This window comes from Rhamphochromis sp. 'chilingali' (assembly GCF_963969265.1).
Source record: "Rhamphochromis sp. 'chilingali' genome assembly, chromosome: 12".
NCBI classification, from domain to species: domain Eukaryota; kingdom Metazoa; phylum Chordata; class Actinopteri; order Cichliformes; family Cichlidae; genus Rhamphochromis; species Rhamphochromis sp. 'chilingali'.
The window spans coordinates 34,148,727-34,170,611 of NC_137939.1; the positions used below are offsets into that span (position 1 = coordinate 34,148,727).

The following is a 21,885-nucleotide window of genomic DNA, read 5'->3' on the forward strand; positions in this document are numbered from 1 at the left end:
CACCCAGCCCTTATGACCTCCCCGCCCCTTCCCCTTCTCAAGATAATTTGGGCTGAAGTGACTCTAAAGAGGTAAAACCTCCAGCTGTTCCTAGATATGGTGGTTTATAGGCTTTATAAATACAGGAGAAGGTTTAAAGTGAAACAGATAAAGAGTAGAAAACATTTAAAACAACCAATCACACGCATATCTGCCAATGAGGAACCTGGAAGGTGGGGTTTTACGTGTGGTCATGTGGTATCCCTGGCAGAGGGAAGATTATGTCATGGCTTTCAGGTGGCACAGGTTTCCCTGACCTTTGTGCAACAATGGCAACAGGCTATGTCTGCTGGTTTGGTGTGTGTGTCATGGAAATGGCAACAGATGGAAATGGGCTGTTAATTCTGTTTGAATCAAATGAGCTAGCTGAGCTCCAGTTAGGGCTGAAAGACGGATTTTGAGTGAGTGATCCTTTCCATCCTTCCATCCTTCCTTCCTTCTTTCAACTGGAGCTCATCCTTCAGTCAGCCAGCAGAGGGAGCTCAGACCACATCAGACTGGGTCAGACCTGTCACTCCACACAGGTAGGTACAATAGTGACACATTTTGTTTCACAGGTAGGCCCTTGTAATATTTTATGCTACATGTTTTTGTAATGTTATTTTACAGTGGTGGGTTTTGATCCTTTGTAACAAACCCAACCTTCAAACAGAGTTTGGGCTTTTTCAAGATAAGATTGGGAAACTCTGAAGGATCTCAGTAATATGCATGTCTCTAACACAGACTGGGCAGTTGAAAAAATTCAGTCTGCATTTCATCCATACATTTGATGTCAAGACAACACTTGGAAGCTACTTTTCTGATGAGAATAAAAATATAAATTTATACTGCAGCATCCCCTATTTTAGCTGTGAGTTTATGCATCTCTACGTTTAACCACCAGGGTTGCTTCCAGGATTTTAGTGGGTGGGGGACCAAAAAGCATTCAAGGGGGAAACTCACTGAAAGCTCCAGGAGTTCTAAGGCACACAGCTCCTTATTCTATCAACACGCATTGAGAAAAATGTTTGCCCTGTAACAATACGGTGACCACACTAAAACACATTTAACACAAGATAATGGAGGTGACCAAAATGCAGTTTAGTTGCAACAATAAATACATCAGATTTCATTTAATATAGTCTGTACCTGCCCATGGACCGCAGGCAAAATGAACCAGTATCTGCATTTATTAAAAGGTATCTTTTTCCTGATGACAATGATGTTTCCGTGACAAATAGAAAATAAAATCAATGAAATTAAAAGTAAAAAATGTCCCACATATCCTTTGGTTTAAGTTCATTTTTACAACATGTTTTTGAAGCAGTGGACAAAGCCACTCTGAGAATTAACATACACCTATATTATTTATCATCATATATTTACAAAGGTGCATTGTTCAGATTCCTTTATTAGCATCCACAGGCACAGCCATCTATCCTCACATGCATGTTTTCAAAAACAAACAAACAGATGAGCATAATGCGACTTAATGAAGAAGTTAAATAGTCATAAATAATTCACACAGCGTCAGGTAGGAGATCAAAGCCACAGTCTCTTTCTCTGAATGAGGCCTGCTGCAGGAAAGCTGCCGTGTTTATACCATGCTGTTCTGCACTTTGGGACTCGAAGCCGTGTCCAGAAGGAAGAATGACGCGAGCTGAGGCTGCAAGTCGACAAGTAAAATTGATCCAGCCGGTCTGGGTCCATCTGGGATTCACCAATCAGCCTGTTTGAATGAGAGAGTTTCTGCTCTTTACAGATAAATATTTAAACTATGACACAGAGGAAAGCAGAGTCAATATAAACACTATAATAATGAATAATTGTCCAAAATATTTAGAATACCATAAAATTTCAGCCCACACAAATATATCAACAGCAGTGATCACAAAACGGTGTATAACTGAACACAGTAGTGAGATCTTTAACCAGGTCTTCCCATTAACACCTGACCTGTCCAGAGGTTCAGTCAATGAGCTCGTCAATAGCTTCAATGCTAACATGTTAAATGTAATGGACACTATTGCTCCCATTAAGGTGAAGGTTATCTCTGGAAGGAAAAAGTCTCCATGGAGAAACTCCACACTGGTGAAAAATGAAAAAAGAGATTGTAGGAAAGCTGAGCGCAGATGGAGAAAAACAAACCTCCAGGTTCATTATGACATTTATAAAGAGAAACTTCACAATTATAATTTACAACTGAGGAGTGCAAGGAGGTCCTACTTCTCTGACATCATCACCAAAAACAGTCATAATGCTCGGGTCGTATTTGCTACAGTTGACAGGCTAACAAACCCTCCTGTGCCAGTGGCAGCTGAATTTCGACAATGGCCTGCAATGACTTCGCCAAATTCTTCACAGAAAAAATCCAAAGACAAGCAGTTGGTACATCAACAGCAGATCCAGGATGTGTACTGTGTCCACCGAAAAACTGTTTAAACACCATGAAACAGTTTCAACCTATTAACAGCAAAGACCTGGAGGACATCTTAGGTCAACTGAACTCCTCCTCCTGCTGATTAGATGTCCTGCCAACAAGTTTTTTCAAAAAGGTCTCAAAGACTTTGGAGTCAGACCTGTTACAGATCGTCAACTTTTCTTTAATGTCAGGTGTGTTTCCAGAACCTCTAAAAACTGCTGTAATTAAACCTATACTGAAAAAGGACAATCTTGACAAGACACAAATGAACAACTACAGGCCGATCTCAAATGTCCAATTTTTAAGTGAGATCATTGAAAAAGCAGTTTCTCAACAGCTCAATTACTTCTTAAAACAGAATAACTAAATGTATTCTGTTTTAACTAAAAGTAAAATGATTTTAAAATAGATTCTATATTCATTTGGAAGCCAGTGTAAGGAGGTCAGAACCGGATTAATATGTTCAAATTTTCTTTTACCAGTTAAAAACTGTGCTGCAGCATTCTGCACCAGTTGCAGGCGTGACAGAATGGCCTGGCCAGCCCCTGTTAAAAGGGATTTGCAGTAATCCAAGTGTGAGGTTATAAAAGCATGGATGACAGTTTCCAAGTCGCGCCTGGGGAAAAAAAGGCTTAACCTTCGACAGACGTCTGAGGTAATAGAATGAAGATTTGAGCACTCCTTTTTCGTGGCCATCAAAACTAGATGCAGTGTCGATTTTTACCCCAAGATTAGTAAGGGTGAGGGGTCAGAACAGCAAAGTCAACATCTGGTGTACCAGAGGAACAATTGGGACTGAAAAAAAAGAGATATAATGAAAACAGTAGTGGTCCAAGAATAGATCCCTGCGGTACACCCCATGGCAGAGTGGCCGCAGAAGCCGAACCCAAATTAACACAAAAGCTCCTGCTAGAGAGATATGATTACCAAACACATTCCACCATCTGACCCTTAACACACGTGACCTCTTGTATATGACATTTTCTATTAATCAGTGATCATATCATTTGTATTAGTTAGACTGAAGACGAGACTCATCGCATTATTTAAGAAAATTATTCAGGACTGGGACACGATTGTTCTCATTATCCTAATGATGCTCTGACACACATTTGTGTAGAGGATAAATAATAAGGGAGAGAGCACACGTCCCTGTGGACATCAGACTGGATCTTATTATAATACAAGAAAATCTATCTGTCCACAGACGACTCCTATGTGATCAGGAGTTGAGCAATCACATTAATATCAAATATTATCAGGTCATCACGTTGCCTGGCAAACACCTACCAACAATTGATCTGTTTGTAGTTTATGAACCTATTCCACCTTTAAGCAGGGTATCGTTTTCATTTCGCCACAAAAACATCTTGGTAAATATTAAATATACTTACTTTGGATATCAGTATCAGAATTACATCACATCAACTAACACAGTCTTTATTCGTGGACTGTAGCGTGGCCATGTGTGCACTAGTTAGTTAAAGTGTCAAGAATCCACAAGAATTTTATTTAGGTTGAAATGTTTTAAGAGTCTAACTTAAACTAGAAATGAAAATATGAGGCCAAATTTCACTGAAGGCTGAACAAAACTAGCAAAAGCAGTTTCCTTTTTTTTTTTTTTTTTACAAAGTTATAAACTTCCTGGTACCGGCTGAACTCCTCTGACTGTAGTTTCTTACCTACGGTGGTCCCTAGAGACAAAGCACTTACAAATTCCAAAACACATGCAAACTCTGAAACACAACGGAAGTGCTCCAGGACGCTAGGGGCAGTGATGAGCTTTTGTTACCTAGTAACTACACAAGCCAGGAAGTACCTGTGTCCACTGTACCATCTGGGAACTCTTCTTGTTTAGCACTCGTAATAACACAAACACTAAATCCTGCTTTTCTGGTGCTGTTTTGTAGCAGTGTCTACACCTGAGACTGTCACCTGTCTGTCTGTCCTGCACTCTCTCTCTGTTTCTTTCTCTCTGATTGTGGAATAAAAGTATGAACATGTATTTATAAGTTACACTTGTGTTTGAATCCTGCAGCTTATCACACATTTGATTTCCATGTGTGACAACTGCAAGTGTCCAGAGTGAGGACAGACTGAGGGACACACTGCTGCACATCATCTGTGAGGCTTTGCACCCCTGATGATCCACCAGGACAAACTCAGCAGTGTGTGAGGAAGAGGAGGAGGAAGAGCCAGCAGCAGCTGACAGATGGAGAGAATAGACAGACTGTTCCCTGTTTGTGAAGGACTGCTAGGAAAGTTTAAAATAACTAATTGTCTGTCCTGAATCAGTCTTATTAGGTAATGTTCAAATAATGTTATCATCCCAGTGTTTTCAGTGTGGGAGAAAGTACTCAGGGCCTTCAAGTTACACACTATGAAAGGCAGCAACAAGTTTAATATTCAGAAACCTAAAGTATGTATCAGCAGCAGAATGGAGCTAAAAATAAATGTTTGTTTCAGTTCTATGAAGCTTTGAGGATTTTGGATCAGTAGCACTGCTGTGTTTGTTGCATCATATTGCTGTAACTGTTTATATGCTTTATATATTCTGAGGTAAGTTGATCTATAGTGTTACATCATATTCTATAAGGATGTTATGTGTTTGTAGACTTTCTGCCCAGTTTGACCCATTTAGCAGAAGCCAGCCTGTTTAAGGCTCTGATATCTATTCTGTATGACTTAAAGCAGTTATGACATGGTCTGATTTTCTCACCCAATAAAGGAATATTTAATATATCAGTCTACTCTTCATTCTATCAGAAACAGTTTTCACAGCTTGTACATTTTCTTTTTATACATATATGTAAGCAATGAGCCAAATGTAATGTAATGCCAACATATTAAACAAACAATATTTGTCTGTTATGTATAATACATCTATACACTGTCAAAGATACTTGTCTTTGAGTGAAGATTTAAGGTGATAGGTAATATAAATAAATGCAACTTGAATCTTTGACCCAGAGTTCAAGCTCACTGCTGTAATATATCCTGTAATATATATATATATATATATATATATATATATATATATATATATATATATATATATTTTCATTACCACAGTGAGATGACTTTAGTCTCATGAACAACATTAGCTAATTGTTATTTACTAGCTAATATTAGTTAGTATCAGTTCAGTACAGAAATGAAGCCCAACAATCATGTTTTACAGTCCCATGGTCTCAGCCTCAGATGCTCAGCTAATCAAAGTTATGTCATAAAAAATGAATGACCAACAAAACATTTTCTCTCCTTCATTTCTGTCAAACAATGCTGCATGAAACGTTTCTCGCGGTTAGTATCATGGTTGCTAGGCAACCTGAACAGCGCGACGGAGGCTAGACCGTCCCATTTCACAAGCCTCTCACTTCCGCACTTCTCGTACTACGTACTACGCACCGTACGTAGTACGCGTAGTGCGCGTACTTCAAGCGTGCGGTCTCTTAATTGGGACACAGCCCCTGAATTGGGACACAGCCCATGTGTTTGCAACAAACTTGCCGTTTATTTTGCAAATCGAGCTCAACACTGCCCCTAGCGTCCTGCAGCACTTCTGTTGTGTTTTGGAGTTTGTAAGTGTTTTGGAGTTTGTTCATGCTTTGTCTCTAGGGGCCACCGTACTTACCAGATACTTTCGCATTGAATAATTTGCAGAAAAATGTTAGATATAGATTGTTGTACATCCTGCTGTATATGTTCTGCATTTTTATATGCTGTGAGTTTGCATGAGTGCCAACTGGGTCAAGTCTCTCTCGAATAAGATAAAACAAGTTGTTTTAAGTGTGCTGTCTTACAGTATTGTGCACTGGGTATGAATATTAACACAGAAGAGTCCGGCAGTAGGTTGTTTTCAGTCTTTATTTGAGGTAAATGAAGGTTCAGACAGAGCTGTTTCTCAGCTGAACATGGTAGTTTAATGTCTGAGGGCGTTGTGAGGAGAAAATCCAGGTGTGGAATTAAAAGCCCTTAACTGCTGGGAAACTGTGCAAACTGTTGGAAAGAAAAAAGAATGGAAAAAAAGAGAAAAAGACGAAAACACAAAAGTTCAGAAGAGACATAAACACCACTGGACTGCTGGCCGGCACGAATGAAACGGAAATCCCGTCCTTTCTGTGAAAGTCAATAAAAAATATCAAACATCTGAAATAAGAAAAGCTGAATACATCAAACAAACACACTCCTGACAAATAAAAAAACAAACAAAAGCAAAGTCTTTTCAGGTCTTTGTGTGTAGATAAGACTTTCATTAAAACACGTTAATGAAACATGAGAAATAAAATGTTCCCCACAGCTGTACGAATCACAGAGCACATCCTTCAACAGCAACATCAAACACATCAACAGTCCTGATACAAAACCTGTGACTGTGAAAACTAAATGAAGCTCAGCTTATGCTCCACTTATTTATGCTTCTTCATCACAAGCGTCTCGTTCCCAGCCTCAGTCACATTTTCCTTACTCACTGCACAAACCTATCAATGGAAGTTCAAGGATACCTCTCCTTTGACTTTGACACATTAAATTTTAAACTTTTTCCCTTAATTCTTCCATATTTATAATTTTACTTCAATTCCTCTTTTCTTAAATTCATGTTTACAAAAACATACAAATGGATTATTAATTACACTGACATATAGGTGGAGTTTTGACATGAGCACTTGGAAAAATAAATAAATGCTATGGAAGAAAACAATGTTTTTATTTCTGCATCTTCTGAAGAAAAAATTATTCTGCCACGAGAACTTTTTTGATCAACAATTTCAGCAAAATGTTAAAAGATTTATCCAGTTTATACGTTAACCTCTTCTTTCTGCTATCATTCAAATGATTAAATCATCTGCTAACAAGATGGGAACACAGCTAGCTCGTATTCATTTGCTTCAGTTGCTTTATTTTTATTAGCATTATTGTGTTACTGCATAAACCTTGCCTTCTCATTACCAGCTCATCGGCTTCATTCAGAGACTGCATTAGAGTAGCTTTATCAATACTGGCCATTTTTAAGTGCCTTAAGCCTTAAGCCTAAAGAGGGGCACTGTACTGCCGCTAATTGTTTGGTGTGTCTGTTGTTTAAAGATATCCGTGAAGTTACACGGATTAAACTTTATCTGACTGTGACATTATATAACATAAACTAAAGACAGAAAGTAAAGACAAGCAAAGGTACTGAGTATTAGCTAGCGCTAAACTAAATCTGTACGCAACCGTTAGTGGTTAGCAGAAGTCAGCACTTAGCTTAGCTACCCAGCAACTTGCTAATCTTTATTAAATTATGACATGTATTATAGAGTTTTATAAGTATATAGTAAGTATACATGATAGTGGTTGTATAATTTAGTATCTGACAAAGTATTACATGCCAATTTTTTATCAGAAGTTCCAGTTTGCATTTTAGGCTAACAACAGCATAAAGCTAATTCTTAATCAGCTGGTTAACTATGGTATTAAATGTATCTGAACTCATAACCTTTTGTGTATTTTCTGTGTCTAAATGTAACATAAAATGCTGAGGTGCTTTGCAGTTGTCAATAGCTAAAACCTTTGTGATAAAATAATAGTAAAAATTATATTATTAACATTCATTTATATTCTCTTTTGCTAGTTTACTCACAATTTAGTTAAAATAGCATTTAAGTCTGACAAAAAACATTTAAAAAATGTATTCGTGTTATGTCACTAAAATTGTATCATATTCAAATTTTATCCTTCTAATGTCCACCAGGGTATAGAAGTATTACCCTATGGCTCTCTTAAATTATCATTACATACGTTCCTGATGGGTTTAAAGTAAAAAATGATATTGCAACAGGGTAGTCATTAATGCTCTGCTTGGCTTGCTTCAAGGCAAGTGGACGATGTCATTGAGGCTCTGTTCATCTTTCATTTACAGTCTATGGCTCTACATCGCACACCACTCCAACTGTCATGTGAAAAACTGCCTGCAGTCATTGAAACAATATGTAATAAGTATAATATCAGGACTTGTGTTTGGTTTCCTCTCATTTTACTACAGCACATTTTATCAGCAATACATATTTTCCATGCTCGCTGGCATTGGATCACTTTGAGCTGGCGGCGACGTTTTGGACAAACAGGTTGCAAAAGTGAAAAGTTTTATTTCTACTTTGTTGTTTGAGTCACTGGCACACATCTGAATTGATGCAGAGTGAACTGGAGTAAACCTGTTTAACCTTTTAAACCTTTAGAGAGACTTTGTCTCCGAAAAGGCCACCAAAAAATTCCCGGAGTCACCGGAAGCTGCTGTGTTGTCTGCCTAGGCCCTCCTGCCCCTCAGCTAGTCAGTGACTTGAGTGTTGGCAGGAGTCGCCTCTCAAGTCAACATTTTCTTTTTTTAAAAAAACCCTCATGTCCCTCTTTGTTTCTCATCTCATCCTTCTTTTTCTATTTTCCCACTTGCTTTCATTGTTTTCCTAACTTGTGACATTTTTAACCCTTTCTTAACATTTGTTCTTCCTTCCCTTCTTCCATTTGTCCTTTGTATCCAGATTTCCATCCTTTTTTATTTTCTTCCTTCTCCCTTGATTTCGTTCCTTCTCCCGATCCCTCCATACTCTTCATCCATCCTTCAACAGTGACCTCGATCTCTCCTCATTCACCAAAACTTTAAATTAACTACTCCCCGACTCCTTCCTCTAACTGGTTTGGTGTCCTGGAAGTCACATTCTAAACATGGCTCCTGCTGATTGCAAATGTCCCATCTCCATCTTTATCCTGATTGGTCCAGAGCCTCAGAATGATGTCACACAGGTCATCTCATCAGCCAGCTCATCCTCGTCATGGCCTGTCCTGATTGGCTCCTCATCGCTATAGAGCGCAGCTTGGTCGCTGGCAGCATTGCTGAGAAAGCTGTGGCTCCCTGAGCCAAGAAGGTCGCTGGCAGCCGACTCCATCTCATCCACTGTCATGTGGCACGCGTCAGCGATCTCCCTCTTCGCAAATGCCACAAACTTTGGATCTCGAGCGTAAAGACCGAGGCCCTCTGAGATCAGAACCTGCGCGGAGATTAACACAACCGGGATAAATCGCTGATTCTGGACACAGAAACTGATCAGAGATCAATCAGCAGTCAGTTCTTACCGCCTCCACCAGACTGTCAGCTGACCCTCTTTTCTCAGTGAACGGTGCTCCAAGGTGAGAGGGGACTCTGAGGGTTGTGTACGCCCTGTATGGGGGTGGAGCTGCAACACAATCACGTGACACATTCAGACACGGAGCGTGACCACAGGCCATGGACACAAACTGGCCTGGAGGCCTGCTCCCTACCCAAGAGTATGCACACAGTTTGATGGCACAAACGCACAAAGAATCTAACTACAGCACTGACTTTGGATGTTACATCTCTGCAGTTACAGCACAGCAGATACACCTGTGCAACCTGCTGTACATGTGAGCGTTCTTTAGAGAAACGTTATTGATCAAGTCGGTAAATTTCTAATATCCTTAAAAATGACAAAAAGAGGCCGTTCTTTTTGTCAGGGGTCTACGTGTAGTGTCAAATAATCTTAAAATTTTGATGCACCTTTTCCCTCCACAAATGATATCAAAGGGCACAGACGGTTTCCCTCTGTGCCCACTCTGGTCCTCCGCTGCTCCACCACTATGTGTCCTCTGAACTTGGGCCAGCAGCATTAGCATTCAGGCCCTGCACAGGAGGCAGGCCTGTAACTGTGCCAGAGCTGCTGTCAGTTTATGCTTTGCTGACCTGCTAACTGCATCTTTCTCCCAGAGGCTGTCTGCGGTTACTGCCAGAATAACAGTTTTCACTGCCTAATTAAAACAGAGGAGGAGGATACATTTTCAAGTTCAACTGATTTCTGAAATTCAACCTGATGCTGCAACACTGTCTAGAGTTTGTGTGTAAAAACTATCTTAGTGTGCATTTGTTCGTCCCTCTTACCTGATGTCCCCGCAGGGCCGCCGTACCAGGCTGGTCTGGGTGCCGCACCTGTCACGCTGACACCTGATGGATGAGAAAGGTGCGACTTTAAACCACAGGAACACGTTTACAGTGCGGCTAAAATCAACAAAAATGTGGTGTCCTCACCTCTTCCTGCTCCTGCCTTCTTTATTTCACCCGCAGGTCCTCCTCCTCCTCCCCAGGGTGGGCTTCCTTCCTCCTCCACCAGGATTAGAGGAGCATAGAGGAGGCGACCGCGGCGAGGGCAAGGGTTCGCCCAGGATGCCGAGGAGGCCGCCATGGAGCGACCGGAGGAGTGACGAGACTCGAAGCTGTTGAACGTTTGCTGAGGAGAGGAGAGTGTTTGATTTCACTGAAGAAGAGAGATTTGTGTGTGTGTGCTTGCTGTGTGTTTTACCTGTGTGCACGTGCGACGCGGCGGCGATGTCGGGTGGTAGGTCCCGGGGATCGGTAGGTCGTCGCTGCTGCCCTGCCTCCTCAGGCACTGGATGTTAAACGACGGCTTCCGACCTGATAAACAAAAAACTCATATGAGGTGTGATGATGCAGTTATGCTGCAGAGAGGATTCTGGGACATCGTGTCACCTGTGGGTGTGGCAGGAAGTAGGCGTCTTCTGGTCGTCCTCCTCCCCTCGCTGTAGCCATTACCATAGCTACTGTTGGTATAGGAGGCGTGGCCATCGTAATGGTCTCTGTACAGAGGAGGCTCATCAGGATAATGTCTGCAAACACACAAAGGAAAATGAATCGGTCTTCCACTATGTCGATGTGTGCCCTCCAGAAATGTCAGTCGCCTCTGAGGGTGACATCAAAGCTAACGTGTACCTTTCTCTGGAGGTGATGCTGTCATTGTCTTCTTCTCTGCTGTAGTAACCCTGCTCGCCACAAGCCTCCATGTCTCCGTTCCTCCACAATCTGTCCCGTGAGTCCCTTCTACAGGTCACAGAAAGTGTCAAATTAAGTCAGGTTATTTAGAAGCATAATTAAAAACATTTAACTGTACAGCTCATAGAATAAAATGAGATAACATTAGAGCAACACAACATATTAAAATACACAAAAAGAGTAAAACCATAGAAGTAGAAAGCAGCCAGAATAAATAAAGATACTGATGGCTGCCAGTACTACCCCTCACCTCCTTCTTGAGTTATTGCCTTCACAAGATCTTCAGAAAACTTGACCTCTGACCTTGAGCTCAACGTCACACTTAAAGTGCACTTATGGTATCAGTTTGAAAATCCTACGTCGCCTCATTCTCGTGTTCACGCAGCTGGGTGTCCACGCTGTCCCGCGCAGTGATGACAACATCCCATCAGCCTTTTACAGCTGAGGCATAAAAATGGGTTAAAACTTTTGGTTTTGTTGAGGTCCTGAAGGGAAGGTGCAGTTTATTCCACTATGTAGGGGCTTTTGCCATAAAGACTCCATCAGCTCTGTGAGCTATAATGTGGACCTTAGGTCAGGTTAGGAGCATCTGCTCAGCAGACCTCAGTGGGAGTGTGCAAAGTTAAAGGATGAGAGAGGTGAGGAGGTCACAACCCACAGGAGAAAGCCAATATGGTAAATTTGTAGTCTTGCTTGCATGAGCCAGTTGAGAGTGCAGCAGTGACCAAGCAGTGACAGACGACACTTGAAGGAAAACTGATCTCAATTTCTCTCTAAAGGGTTTCTTATTGATCTGTAAGGGGCTGGGGCTGCCACCACCTGGAGGGGGGGGGGACTGTAATTGGCTGTCACACCTGTAAATGCCACGTTTCCTTAGTGGTTTCCGTTGTGTGACCACCTACCTTCGTTTGGAGTATGACGGTCTTTTGTGGCCGTGGTCCAGCAGGCCGTTCTTCACGGATGAGCGGCGGTAGGGATGTCGATTAATGGATGACCTCACGCTGTCTCCCCAGCGAAGATGTTCGTCGTGATCGCTGCCGTTTGCCATCTTGGTGAGAGACCCGACCCGGTGTATCAGACCTCCGTTAGAGACGCTGCCGTCACCCACAACACCGCCCTGACCTGCAAAAGAAGGTGAGGTTGACACACTAAGTGTCATGTAATCACAACTGTTTTCCTCATTTACATTTTAAATCCTTTTGTGTTGTTACATGATGCAGCCTGATGATAACGAATTAACTGGTCATTTACCAGTAGGTGTCAGTAAAGAGCCACGTCGATCTTTCTCTGCATAACCATTTTCAGCCTGCAGGCAAAATACAAACTTAATCTCTTTTAAAGGCCCATTCAAGTATTTTCTAAAAAGAAAAAGTTGAGAAGTTTGTCAGACGCTTAAGTGTGTAAATCTGAATAAAGACCTTATATGCAGAATTCTCCTCCATCTCCTCGTCCTCCATCATGGCCTCCTCCTCCTCCTCCAGGTCTTCGTTCAGAGCCAGGCGCATCTCTGGACCCAGATCCTGCAGAGTCTTCAGACCAGCTTTACAGAGCTACACAGAAACACACAAAAAAAATGCATGAAGACATACTTGTTGTAACAGCATCATACACAAATACACATCCCAGTTTCTTTCCTAAAGGCATCTTCAAGCTTTGGTTGGACTCTAATTCAGTTTAAGAGCTCTCAAAAGCATCACAACTGACGACCGAATTAATGAGTGACTCTGAGCACTCCTCAGGTGATGGGAGAACAGAGATGAAGGATAAAATATAAACAAACAAAAACAAGACTGGTACAGACCTCAGCTTCATCCATGGACCCTCTAAATTTTCTCTAGGAGCTTTCCCATCCATCCATCATCGTGTAATTATTCCAAATTGTGTTAGCAAGCGAAACAGGTATTCCAGATGTGCTTTCCCCAGCAACATTTTCAAGATCTTCCTGAGGTGCTCCCAGGCTTAGAGGAGCTATATAATCTCTCGGGCGACCTCTGGGTCTTCTCAAGTGTCTCCACCAAGTTGGGCATGTCTGGAAAACCTCCAAAGATGTCCAAGAGGAATTTTTATCAGTTACTCGCACCACCTGAATTTACTGAATTTCCCGGAGGAACCCACCCGAGGGATTAATAAAGTTTCATTTAATCTAATCACCTCAACTGGGTTCTTTCTATTTCAAGGAGCAGCAATTATATTCCAAGCTACCTATGGATGTCTTAGCTCCTCACCTCATCTCTAAAGTTGACCGACCCACCCTACACATGAAACTCATTTCAGCCACTTTTATCCTCAGCGTTATTTTTTTAACTACCCACATCTCATGATGGTAGGTCAGTGCTGGGATGCAGATTGACTGGTAAACTGGAAACTTTGCCCTCCAGTTCAGCGCTCTCTTCAGCAGGAAATGAACATCACAAACTCTTGGGTTAATCTCATGCTTTACCTTCACATTACTCACAAACAAGACCCCAGGACATTTAAACTCTGTTGTTTGGAGCTTTGGTTTCTTCAGTCATTAAAAAAGAACAAAAACATGTTGGGTTACTGCTGCCTGTCTTATATGGCCTGATACTGTTGGTCTGCATCTTGCCGCTTTGCAGCCTTCTGTCAGTAAATAGACAGACAGACCTGGACAGCAGACTGGTTGGGTGAGTCGTTCTCTCCGGTCAGATCTCCCTTTTCTTTCCTCCTCCTGAACTTCCTGAAGTAGTCTTGGATGAGGAAAGTGGCATAAAACTTCCCAACAGTTACTTCCTCCTCTGTGGATGGAGAAGAGAGTGTTCAGTCTGCAGTACTCCTGCTGAGACTTGCAGTAACAGTACTACCTCGTCGTGTGAGCAGCAAGAGTACCTTCATGTGGCGGTATGACTTCGTCCAAAAGTTTTGGCTTCATTCTCTTCCAGATCTTCTTGATGATCACCCTCAGCTCTTCGTTCTCCTGCTCAGGGATACCTGGCAAGAGGTAAATCCGATAAAAGTTATGGCTAGGCTACTGTGTTTACAGGCTTGTGGCTTATTAACAGGGACCCATTTCTATTTTTGTATTGATTCAATGATTTTAAGAACTCAATAATACAGAGAAGCTAAAAGATGACCAATCAATCAATTTCACTATTTAAAATTACTGCATAACAGCATCCTTTATGAAGATACACTTTCATTTATTTAATTTAGTCTGCAAAGCAAACAGCTTCTGCAACTTTGAATTAGTCCATAGAGAGATGAAGTTTTGCTGTCACAATGCCTAAACTGCGACACAATGGTTCAGATCTGTGTCTGTTTGGTTTATTGTCACATTCCAGAAAGATTTAGGTAAGTTTATATGCAGATGAGTCTCTGATTTATGTTATAAATTTGATTATCAGTTACAGAGAAGTTTCTGACTCCCTCTTAGCTGCTGCTAGTTTATAAATGCATTAGTAGCTGTCAGATAGTAAAGCTATAAAACCTAAAGGTTTTCCTGAATAATGTCAACCTTTTAATGCTGTGGCAGAAAAGGAAAGAGGAGCCATGATTTCCTGAAGTCTTTAATTTGTCCAGGATCACTCCTGTGTGTTTATAGCAGCTCCTGCAAAGACCTATCACATACCTTCGGTCTTGATTTTAAGGGCAGTGCGAACCAGAGCAAATAACGTGGCGTTGAAGGTCACCATCCCATCAGCATTCAGAGGCATGTTCATCGCTACCAGACGCTGAGATGGTTAAAAATAGCTCCCAGTTAAATTAAGTCTCTTGAATCCAAGCTTATAACCTTTTGAACAGCAGCTACAGCACACAGTGTGTGACTATTTTACCTTGCAGGCAACTCTGTGAGGACAAAGCTTCCCAAAACCCAGAGGAGGCTGAATCCTTCTCAGCATAGCAACAACGTCCAGGTGTTTTATCCGACCTCTGAGAACAAAGAACAATCAGGAATTTTATGATCATCTCTCCACCTGGAACTTTATTCACTTTTCCTCCTGATTTAGGTCAATGAACACTGGAAAAAAATAATCCACTTTTCTCCCCAACATCAAAAAGTTAGATGAAACTGCAGGGTAGTGAGCCCAGAGCATGGCTGCAGATTAAATCCCAGCTCAATTTATTATCTTTCCAGTTTCAATTTGCTTGACTGCTATGAAATTTAAATCACATGAAAACTTTTATATGTTTTGTGCGTCTGATACAGAAAAATATATGAAAGAGTATATACTGCATTTGAGAAAAAGACATTTTATGGAGTGTAATCGAGGGATCTGTGTGTGTGTGTCTGGACAACTAGTTATTTAACCAGGTGTTTTAGCAGGAGCAGGAGTTTCTATTCTCACCAAAGGAATTATTATTAACTAAAGCCAAAATAAAAAATAAATTAAAAACATGAAGATAAAAACACTAAATTATCCTGGGTATATGTGGACCACGGATCATCTTACTTGGCCTCTGGATCATATTCTGACCAGATCCTCTTGAACTCATCCAAATGATGTGGCCCCAGAATTGACCAATCACGTGTCAGGTAGTCAAAGTTGTCCATAATGACAGCAACAAACAGGTTGATAATCTGAAGCAGAAGAAACAAGTATATTCAAAGGTGTTTAGTTACATTTTAAATGCAGATATATATACTCAATTGCCACTTTATTAAGCACACCTTGAACATCTGTCTTCATGCAGCTAATAATGTTCGGTGTTTAGAAATGTCAGCCGTGAATAAAATAACTTATTATCTAAATCAAAGTTAAAGGTGTCTCTAATATTTGTGCTCCTATGTGCATCAGCAGTCTGCTCATATTTTCCTTCTGATTAACTATTATGTCAGAATTTCATTAAAGATATGTGTGATTAAAAAATGTGTGTAAGTGTGTGTCCTGACCAGGAAAGCACACAGCATAAAGAAGCTGATGAAATAAACAATGGCGAAGTTGCTGCCGCAGCTGAACTCCTCCCCTGGTTCGTAGTCTGACTCGGGGTCGCAGCGTTTACCTGGAAGACTGGCTAACATGATCTCCTGCCACGCCTCACCGGTAGCACACCTGCACAAACACACACAAAAAAACTTGAAAATAATAAATTCTCAGTCCTGCCGTGGGAGAACTGCTGGTGCTTAGAAAATCTGAAAGAAGCAAAGGACCCAGAGTAGATCCCTGTGGGACACCAGGAGTGATTTAGCGAGTTTTTGAAAGAATGAAAACAGACTTGAGCACTCTTGAGCACTTGAAATGAAGGTACTGGACTTCTTTTTGGTTCGTGATGTTTCACCTCTTATGCACGAGGCTGTCCTGTGCATTCAGTGAAGAACCTCAGACACCAACCACGGAGAAGCAGAATAACATCGATCCATTCTCTTCTGCTTATCCTTGTCAGGGTTGTGGGGGGACCGGACCCTATCCCAGCTCTCTTAGGGCGAGAGGCAGGGTACACCCTGGTGTACCAGGTCACCAGTCTGTTGTAGGGCTAACACAGTGACAGACAACCATTCACACTCACGTTCACACCTGTGGTAATTTAGAGTTAACCTAACCCCACTAACTGCATGTCGTTGGAATGTGGGAAGAAGTCAGACTACCCGGGGAGAACCCACGCAAACACAGGAAGAACATGCAAACTCCACACAGAAAGACCCGGCCTGATGGTGGAATTGAACTTAGGACCTTCTTGCTGTGAGGCAACAGTGGTGGGACCAGAGGTGGTGTCTTATGGCACCATCTATCAGCCATCTATAATACAGTCTTGCAGTCCCTTCCCAGGCGATGCAGTCACCTGACCTCAACATCCCACATAATAGTGGGACGAGACAATGACTCAGAGAATTCAAACCCTGGCCAGTGTGACAGTATTGGCCCACAGTTTGCTTCACACCTTGGCTCATGGGACCCTTCACAGCTCACATGAATAATAGTGGGATTAATAGTGGGTGAAAGACTCAGTACAAGCTCCAAAATGGCAACCGCACTAGGGGCTAAATAGCTCGGGCTCAACATTAGCAGCTTAAGAAGAAGCCTCTTAGATGAGAGGTGAAATTTCTTCACAAGCCAAAAATACAAGCACTCAAGAATCTACACAGACATAAAAGCAGCAGGAGGAGCATCTGACCTGAAGAGGAGGAGAACAGCCTGAGGAAATGTCTGGAAGTTGTTGTTTCTGTTGATCTGAGTGTAATCCTGCATCGCTATCTTCCCAAATGTCTGACAAATGGAGACGAGCAGAAGAAAAAAGTCAGCAGCTTTAGCATGTCCTTATTGTGACAGGCTTCCAGTGTTGTTAACGGTGACTGTTTGGATTGAAATGAGCGGCCAATTTACAAAATATTTGACTTCAATTTCTTTCCTAACTTAAAGGGGTTGACACCCACAGAGATTTTGCAAGAATTGATTGATTGATTGATTGAATCTTTATTTTGAACATGTTGAAAAAGTATAAAAAAAAAAAATAGAATTAAAAGAGACAAATGAACAAAGCAAACAAAAGGAAAACGAGCAACCACAACTCCAAATAACGTCCATGTTCAAAAAGGAGCAGGAAGAAGCATAAGCTTATTTAATCCCACCCCTTTTCCACTATCTAGTATCAATAGACTACAGAAATACCTCCTTGTAATTACATTATATGTTATGTGTAATTTTTTTTTTTTTTTTTTTTTTAATATATACACATATATGTTTCTATCTATCCATACCTACGTATATACACACATACGCACATATACACATTTTCAATAACCCCATTAACACCTGAAGGATACACAACCTACAATTTTATATATATTTAATATATACACACATACATACACACACATACACATATATATATATATATATATATATATATATATATATATATATATATATATATATATATATATATATATATATATATATATATATATATATATATCTCGTGGTTGTAGGTATTGCCCGTAGTGCTGCATTAATTAGTGGTGAGTGTCAGCACCACAGTCCAGGATGAGACAACGAACATCCAAGAATACATTGGGAAGATGGCCCCAACTGACCGAGTGCTCAGTGAATACCTCAGGCAGCAGAAACCCAAGAAAGAGGAGGGAGACGGGGAACCATCATGGAAGGACAGGCCCCTGCACGGTATGTACCACCGGCAGATAGAGGAGGTGGCTGATATCCAGAAATCCTACCAGTGGCTGGACAAAGCTGGACTGAAAGACAGCACAGAGGCACTAATCATGGCAGCACAAGAGCAAGCTCTGAGCACAAGATCCATAGAGGCTGGGGTCTATCACACCAGGCAAGACCCCAGGTGCAGGCTGTGTAAAGATGCCCCAGAGACAATCCAGCACATAACAGCAGGGTGCAAGATGCTAGCAGGCAAGGCATACATGGAACGCCATAACCAAGTGGCCGGCATAGTGTACAGGAACATCTGTGCCGAGTATAACCTGGAAGTCCCGAGGTCAAAATGGGAGATGCCCCCAAGGGTGGTGGAGAATGACCGAGCTAAGATCCTGTGGGACTTCCAGATACAGACGGACAAAATGGTGGTGGCTAACCAACCGGACATAGTGGTGGTAGACAAACAGAAGAAGACGGCTGTAGTGATCGATGTAGCGGTTCCGAATGACAGCAATATCAGGAAGAAGGAACACGAGAAGCTGGAGAAATACCAAGGGCTCAGAGAAGAGCTCGAGAGGATGTGGAGGGTGAAGGTAACGGTGGTCCCCGTGGTAATCGGAGCACTAGGTGCGGTGACTCCCAAGCTAGGCGAGTGGCTCCAGCAGATCCCGGGAATAACATCGGAGATCTCTGTCCAGAAGAGCGCAGTCCTGGGAACAGCTAAGATACTGCGCAGGACCCTCAAGCTCCCAGGCCTCTGGTAGAGGACCCGAGCTTGAAGGATAAACCGCCCGCAGGGGCGTGCTGGGTGTTTTTTTTATATATACATATACACATATATATATATACATACATACATACATACATACATACATACATATACATACATATACACATACATATATACCCATACCAACAAACCCGTGCATGCGCACACACATGAAAATATTAGACAAGAACACCCTATCAAATCTCTACCTTTTCCCTGTACCCTGTAAAAACCATATCCTTAAACCGCTTTTTAAACTGCGCCGTGCTCGGACTTTGCTTCATATCTTTACTTAGTCTGTTCCACAGCTTCACTCCACACACAGAGATGCAAAAACTTTTTAATGTTGTACGGATACGAGGATGTTTTAAATTTAATTCCCCCCTCAAATTGTATCCCCGTTCCCTTTTAGAAAACATTTTTAGAATATTGTCAGGAAGCAGGTTATTTATTGCTTTATATATAATTTGTGCTGTGAGAAAATGAACCAGATCTGTGAATTTTAGAATTTTTGATTTTAAGAATAGTGGATTTGTATGATCTCTGTAACCAGTTTTATGGATTATCCTTATGGCCCTTTTTTGTAATATAAAGATTGATGATAGCGAACATTTGTAAGTATTGCCCCAAACCTCTGCACAGTAATTCAAATACGGTGCAATCAGGGAACAATAGAGAATGTGGAGTGATTTGTGGTCCAGAATGTGTTTTACTTTACTCAAGATTGAGACACTTCTTGAAATTTTGTTATGTATATGATTTATATGAGACAACAAGAAGACACTAACAACTGAAGTAAAGGCACAAAGAATTAAAGTTGACCAAATCAGATTCAAGTGGGCAAAACAAACTGTTCAAAGATCTTTTTTAGTGTTGTAAAATGTTTGATATAAATAAATTAAGTCAGAATGACCCTGCAGGTTTACTGTGTGTAAACTTACCTGCATGCCGATGACAGCGTAGATGAAGAAGATCATGGCAATAAGTAGAGCAACGTATGGCAAAGCCTGCAGAGAGACAGGAACAAATTAGAGTTTTTGCTGAACAAGGCAGCAGAACTGCAACAAAACACTGCATTATAAAATATAAGATGGGAGCTGTGGCTACTGAACAATGGGCAACATTAAAGAAACAAGAGCTTTAAACCACGATTAAGCCAGACTTCAGCCAGAACTCGATGCAGATTGACCTTGTGGCCATTAAGAAACGCCACATCTTCTTTCCAGACAACGTCCTCGCTTACCTGCAGCGATTTGATGAAAGTCCACAGGAGTGTTCGAATGCCCTCCCCTTTACTCAGTAGCTTGACCAATCGCATTACTCGAAACAGCCGGAAGAAGGTGATAGACACCCTGGAGCTGTCCTCTCCACTCTGAAAACACAGAAAAGTTTGCAGATGTGATAAAAACATGTGTTAATACACTCACACAAAAAACGACTGGCTGTTGTTTTAGAGCTGCAGGATCCTCCAGGCTGAGCTGAAAGCTGCACAAAAGGGTGAAGTTAATTTGACCTGCATTTAAAGTAGTTTCAAAGGAAGAGGAGTCTTGAACATCTGAAAGGAAAAACAGCACTTGTGTCAAGTCCCCCAAACAATGAAACTTGTCTAAAGTGGGACGATTTATATTACTTCAGCAAGTCACGCTACAGTTACCCATGTTTTTGGTGATACCTGTTGTTAACAATGGGAGAAAAATCACAGCCACAGCAACGATACAGTAAAATTTGATAAATTTGATAAATGATACAATAAAAAGATAAATATCACTGAGTAAATGGGTCAGACTTTTACTAACAGTAAAATAAAAATGCTTCAGCAGCTGCAACAGTGCTCCGGAGTTAACCTGAGGACAGCGGCTGAAAATGATTTAATTAAAAACAGCTCACATGTCCTATGTGGAGAAAATTACAGACTGTGATCTGCTTTCTCAGAATTAATTGTTCTATATAATAAATGATGTTGTTATTGCAAAATTGTACATAGTTTTTTCACTGTGTGGATGCTCATATGGACCCTGCTGCTGTAGTCACCCCTCTGATGCTGCAAATATTTAATAAATTCAGAGTTAAAGGCTTGCCCAGCTTAAAGTTCTGGTTATCATTTTATCAAACCAGGATTGCATTCATGATCTCACCTCTAACCTCAGGTCAGGTGAGTGTTTGCACACCAGGATTACAGGCTGCAGGGTAAATGAAACAGCATCACAGAGCAAGAGGGAGTGGGCACCATAATTATTTGTGTTATTGTGTCAGTTATAATGAGATACAATAAAGAGAACTGTTCTAAATCCAATTCAAGACAGAAACGTCACAAGTACTCACGCTGAACTCAGTGACAACGATGTCGACCACACTGCCGACCACAATCAGAGCATCAAACGAGTTCCAGGCATCAACAAAGTAATGCTGGAAAAAAGCAAAACAACATTTAGTGAAACTAATTATCCCTGATCTCGGTTCATTTCTGTTTATATAAACCCTTAATCTTAATGGTCACATATGAGTTTAATAACACGGTAAACAGAAAAAGGAAAACTATCTACACTAAAGAGCTTTGAAAACATGTCCAAGAATATGTAGTTATTAACAGGAAGACTTTCCGTGCGTAGCGGATGTATGGAGATCTTTGAAGAGATACGCTTGGTTTCCTCACCCTTATTCTGAGAGCTGCCAGCTTGAGCAGCATCTCCAAAGTGAAGAGTCCAGTGAACACCATGTTGAGGATGTCCATGATGTAGCTGAAGGTTTTGGACTGTTCATAGTGCTGCAGGAGACACGGAAA

The 21,885-nt window shown here is 41.2% G+C and overlaps 1 protein-coding gene across 1 annotated transcript in view; it reads right to left on the reverse strand.

The window, feature by feature from the left end:
- Window positions 1-7,806: 7,806 nt before the first annotated feature.
- LOC308406657 (voltage-dependent L-type calcium channel subunit alpha-1D-like) overlaps window positions 7,807-21,885 on the reverse strand; it is a 46,179-nt gene continuing 32,100 nt past the window's right edge. The window contains 21 exon segments of the mRNA XM_080897794.1: window positions 7,807-9,462; window positions 9,548-9,648; window positions 10,368-10,430; window positions 10,515-10,713; window positions 10,786-10,898; window positions 10,974-11,110; window positions 11,214-11,321; window positions 12,176-12,395; window positions 12,525-12,579; window positions 12,692-12,823; window positions 13,899-14,029; window positions 14,121-14,222; window positions 14,860-14,962; window positions 15,065-15,161; window positions 15,683-15,810; window positions 16,123-16,282; window positions 17,343-17,434; window positions 20,045-20,110; window positions 20,347-20,475; window positions 21,426-21,509; window positions 21,757-21,867. Of these exon segments, the coding sequence (XP_080753920.1) occupies window positions 9,199-9,462; window positions 9,548-9,648; window positions 10,368-10,430; window positions 10,515-10,713; window positions 10,786-10,898; window positions 10,974-11,110; window positions 11,214-11,321; window positions 12,176-12,395; window positions 12,525-12,579; window positions 12,692-12,823; window positions 13,899-14,029; window positions 14,121-14,222; window positions 14,860-14,962; window positions 15,065-15,161; window positions 15,683-15,810; window positions 16,123-16,282; window positions 17,343-17,434; window positions 20,045-20,110; window positions 20,347-20,475; window positions 21,426-21,509; window positions 21,757-21,867 (2,595 nt within the window). The 3' untranslated portion in view covers window positions 7,807-9,198.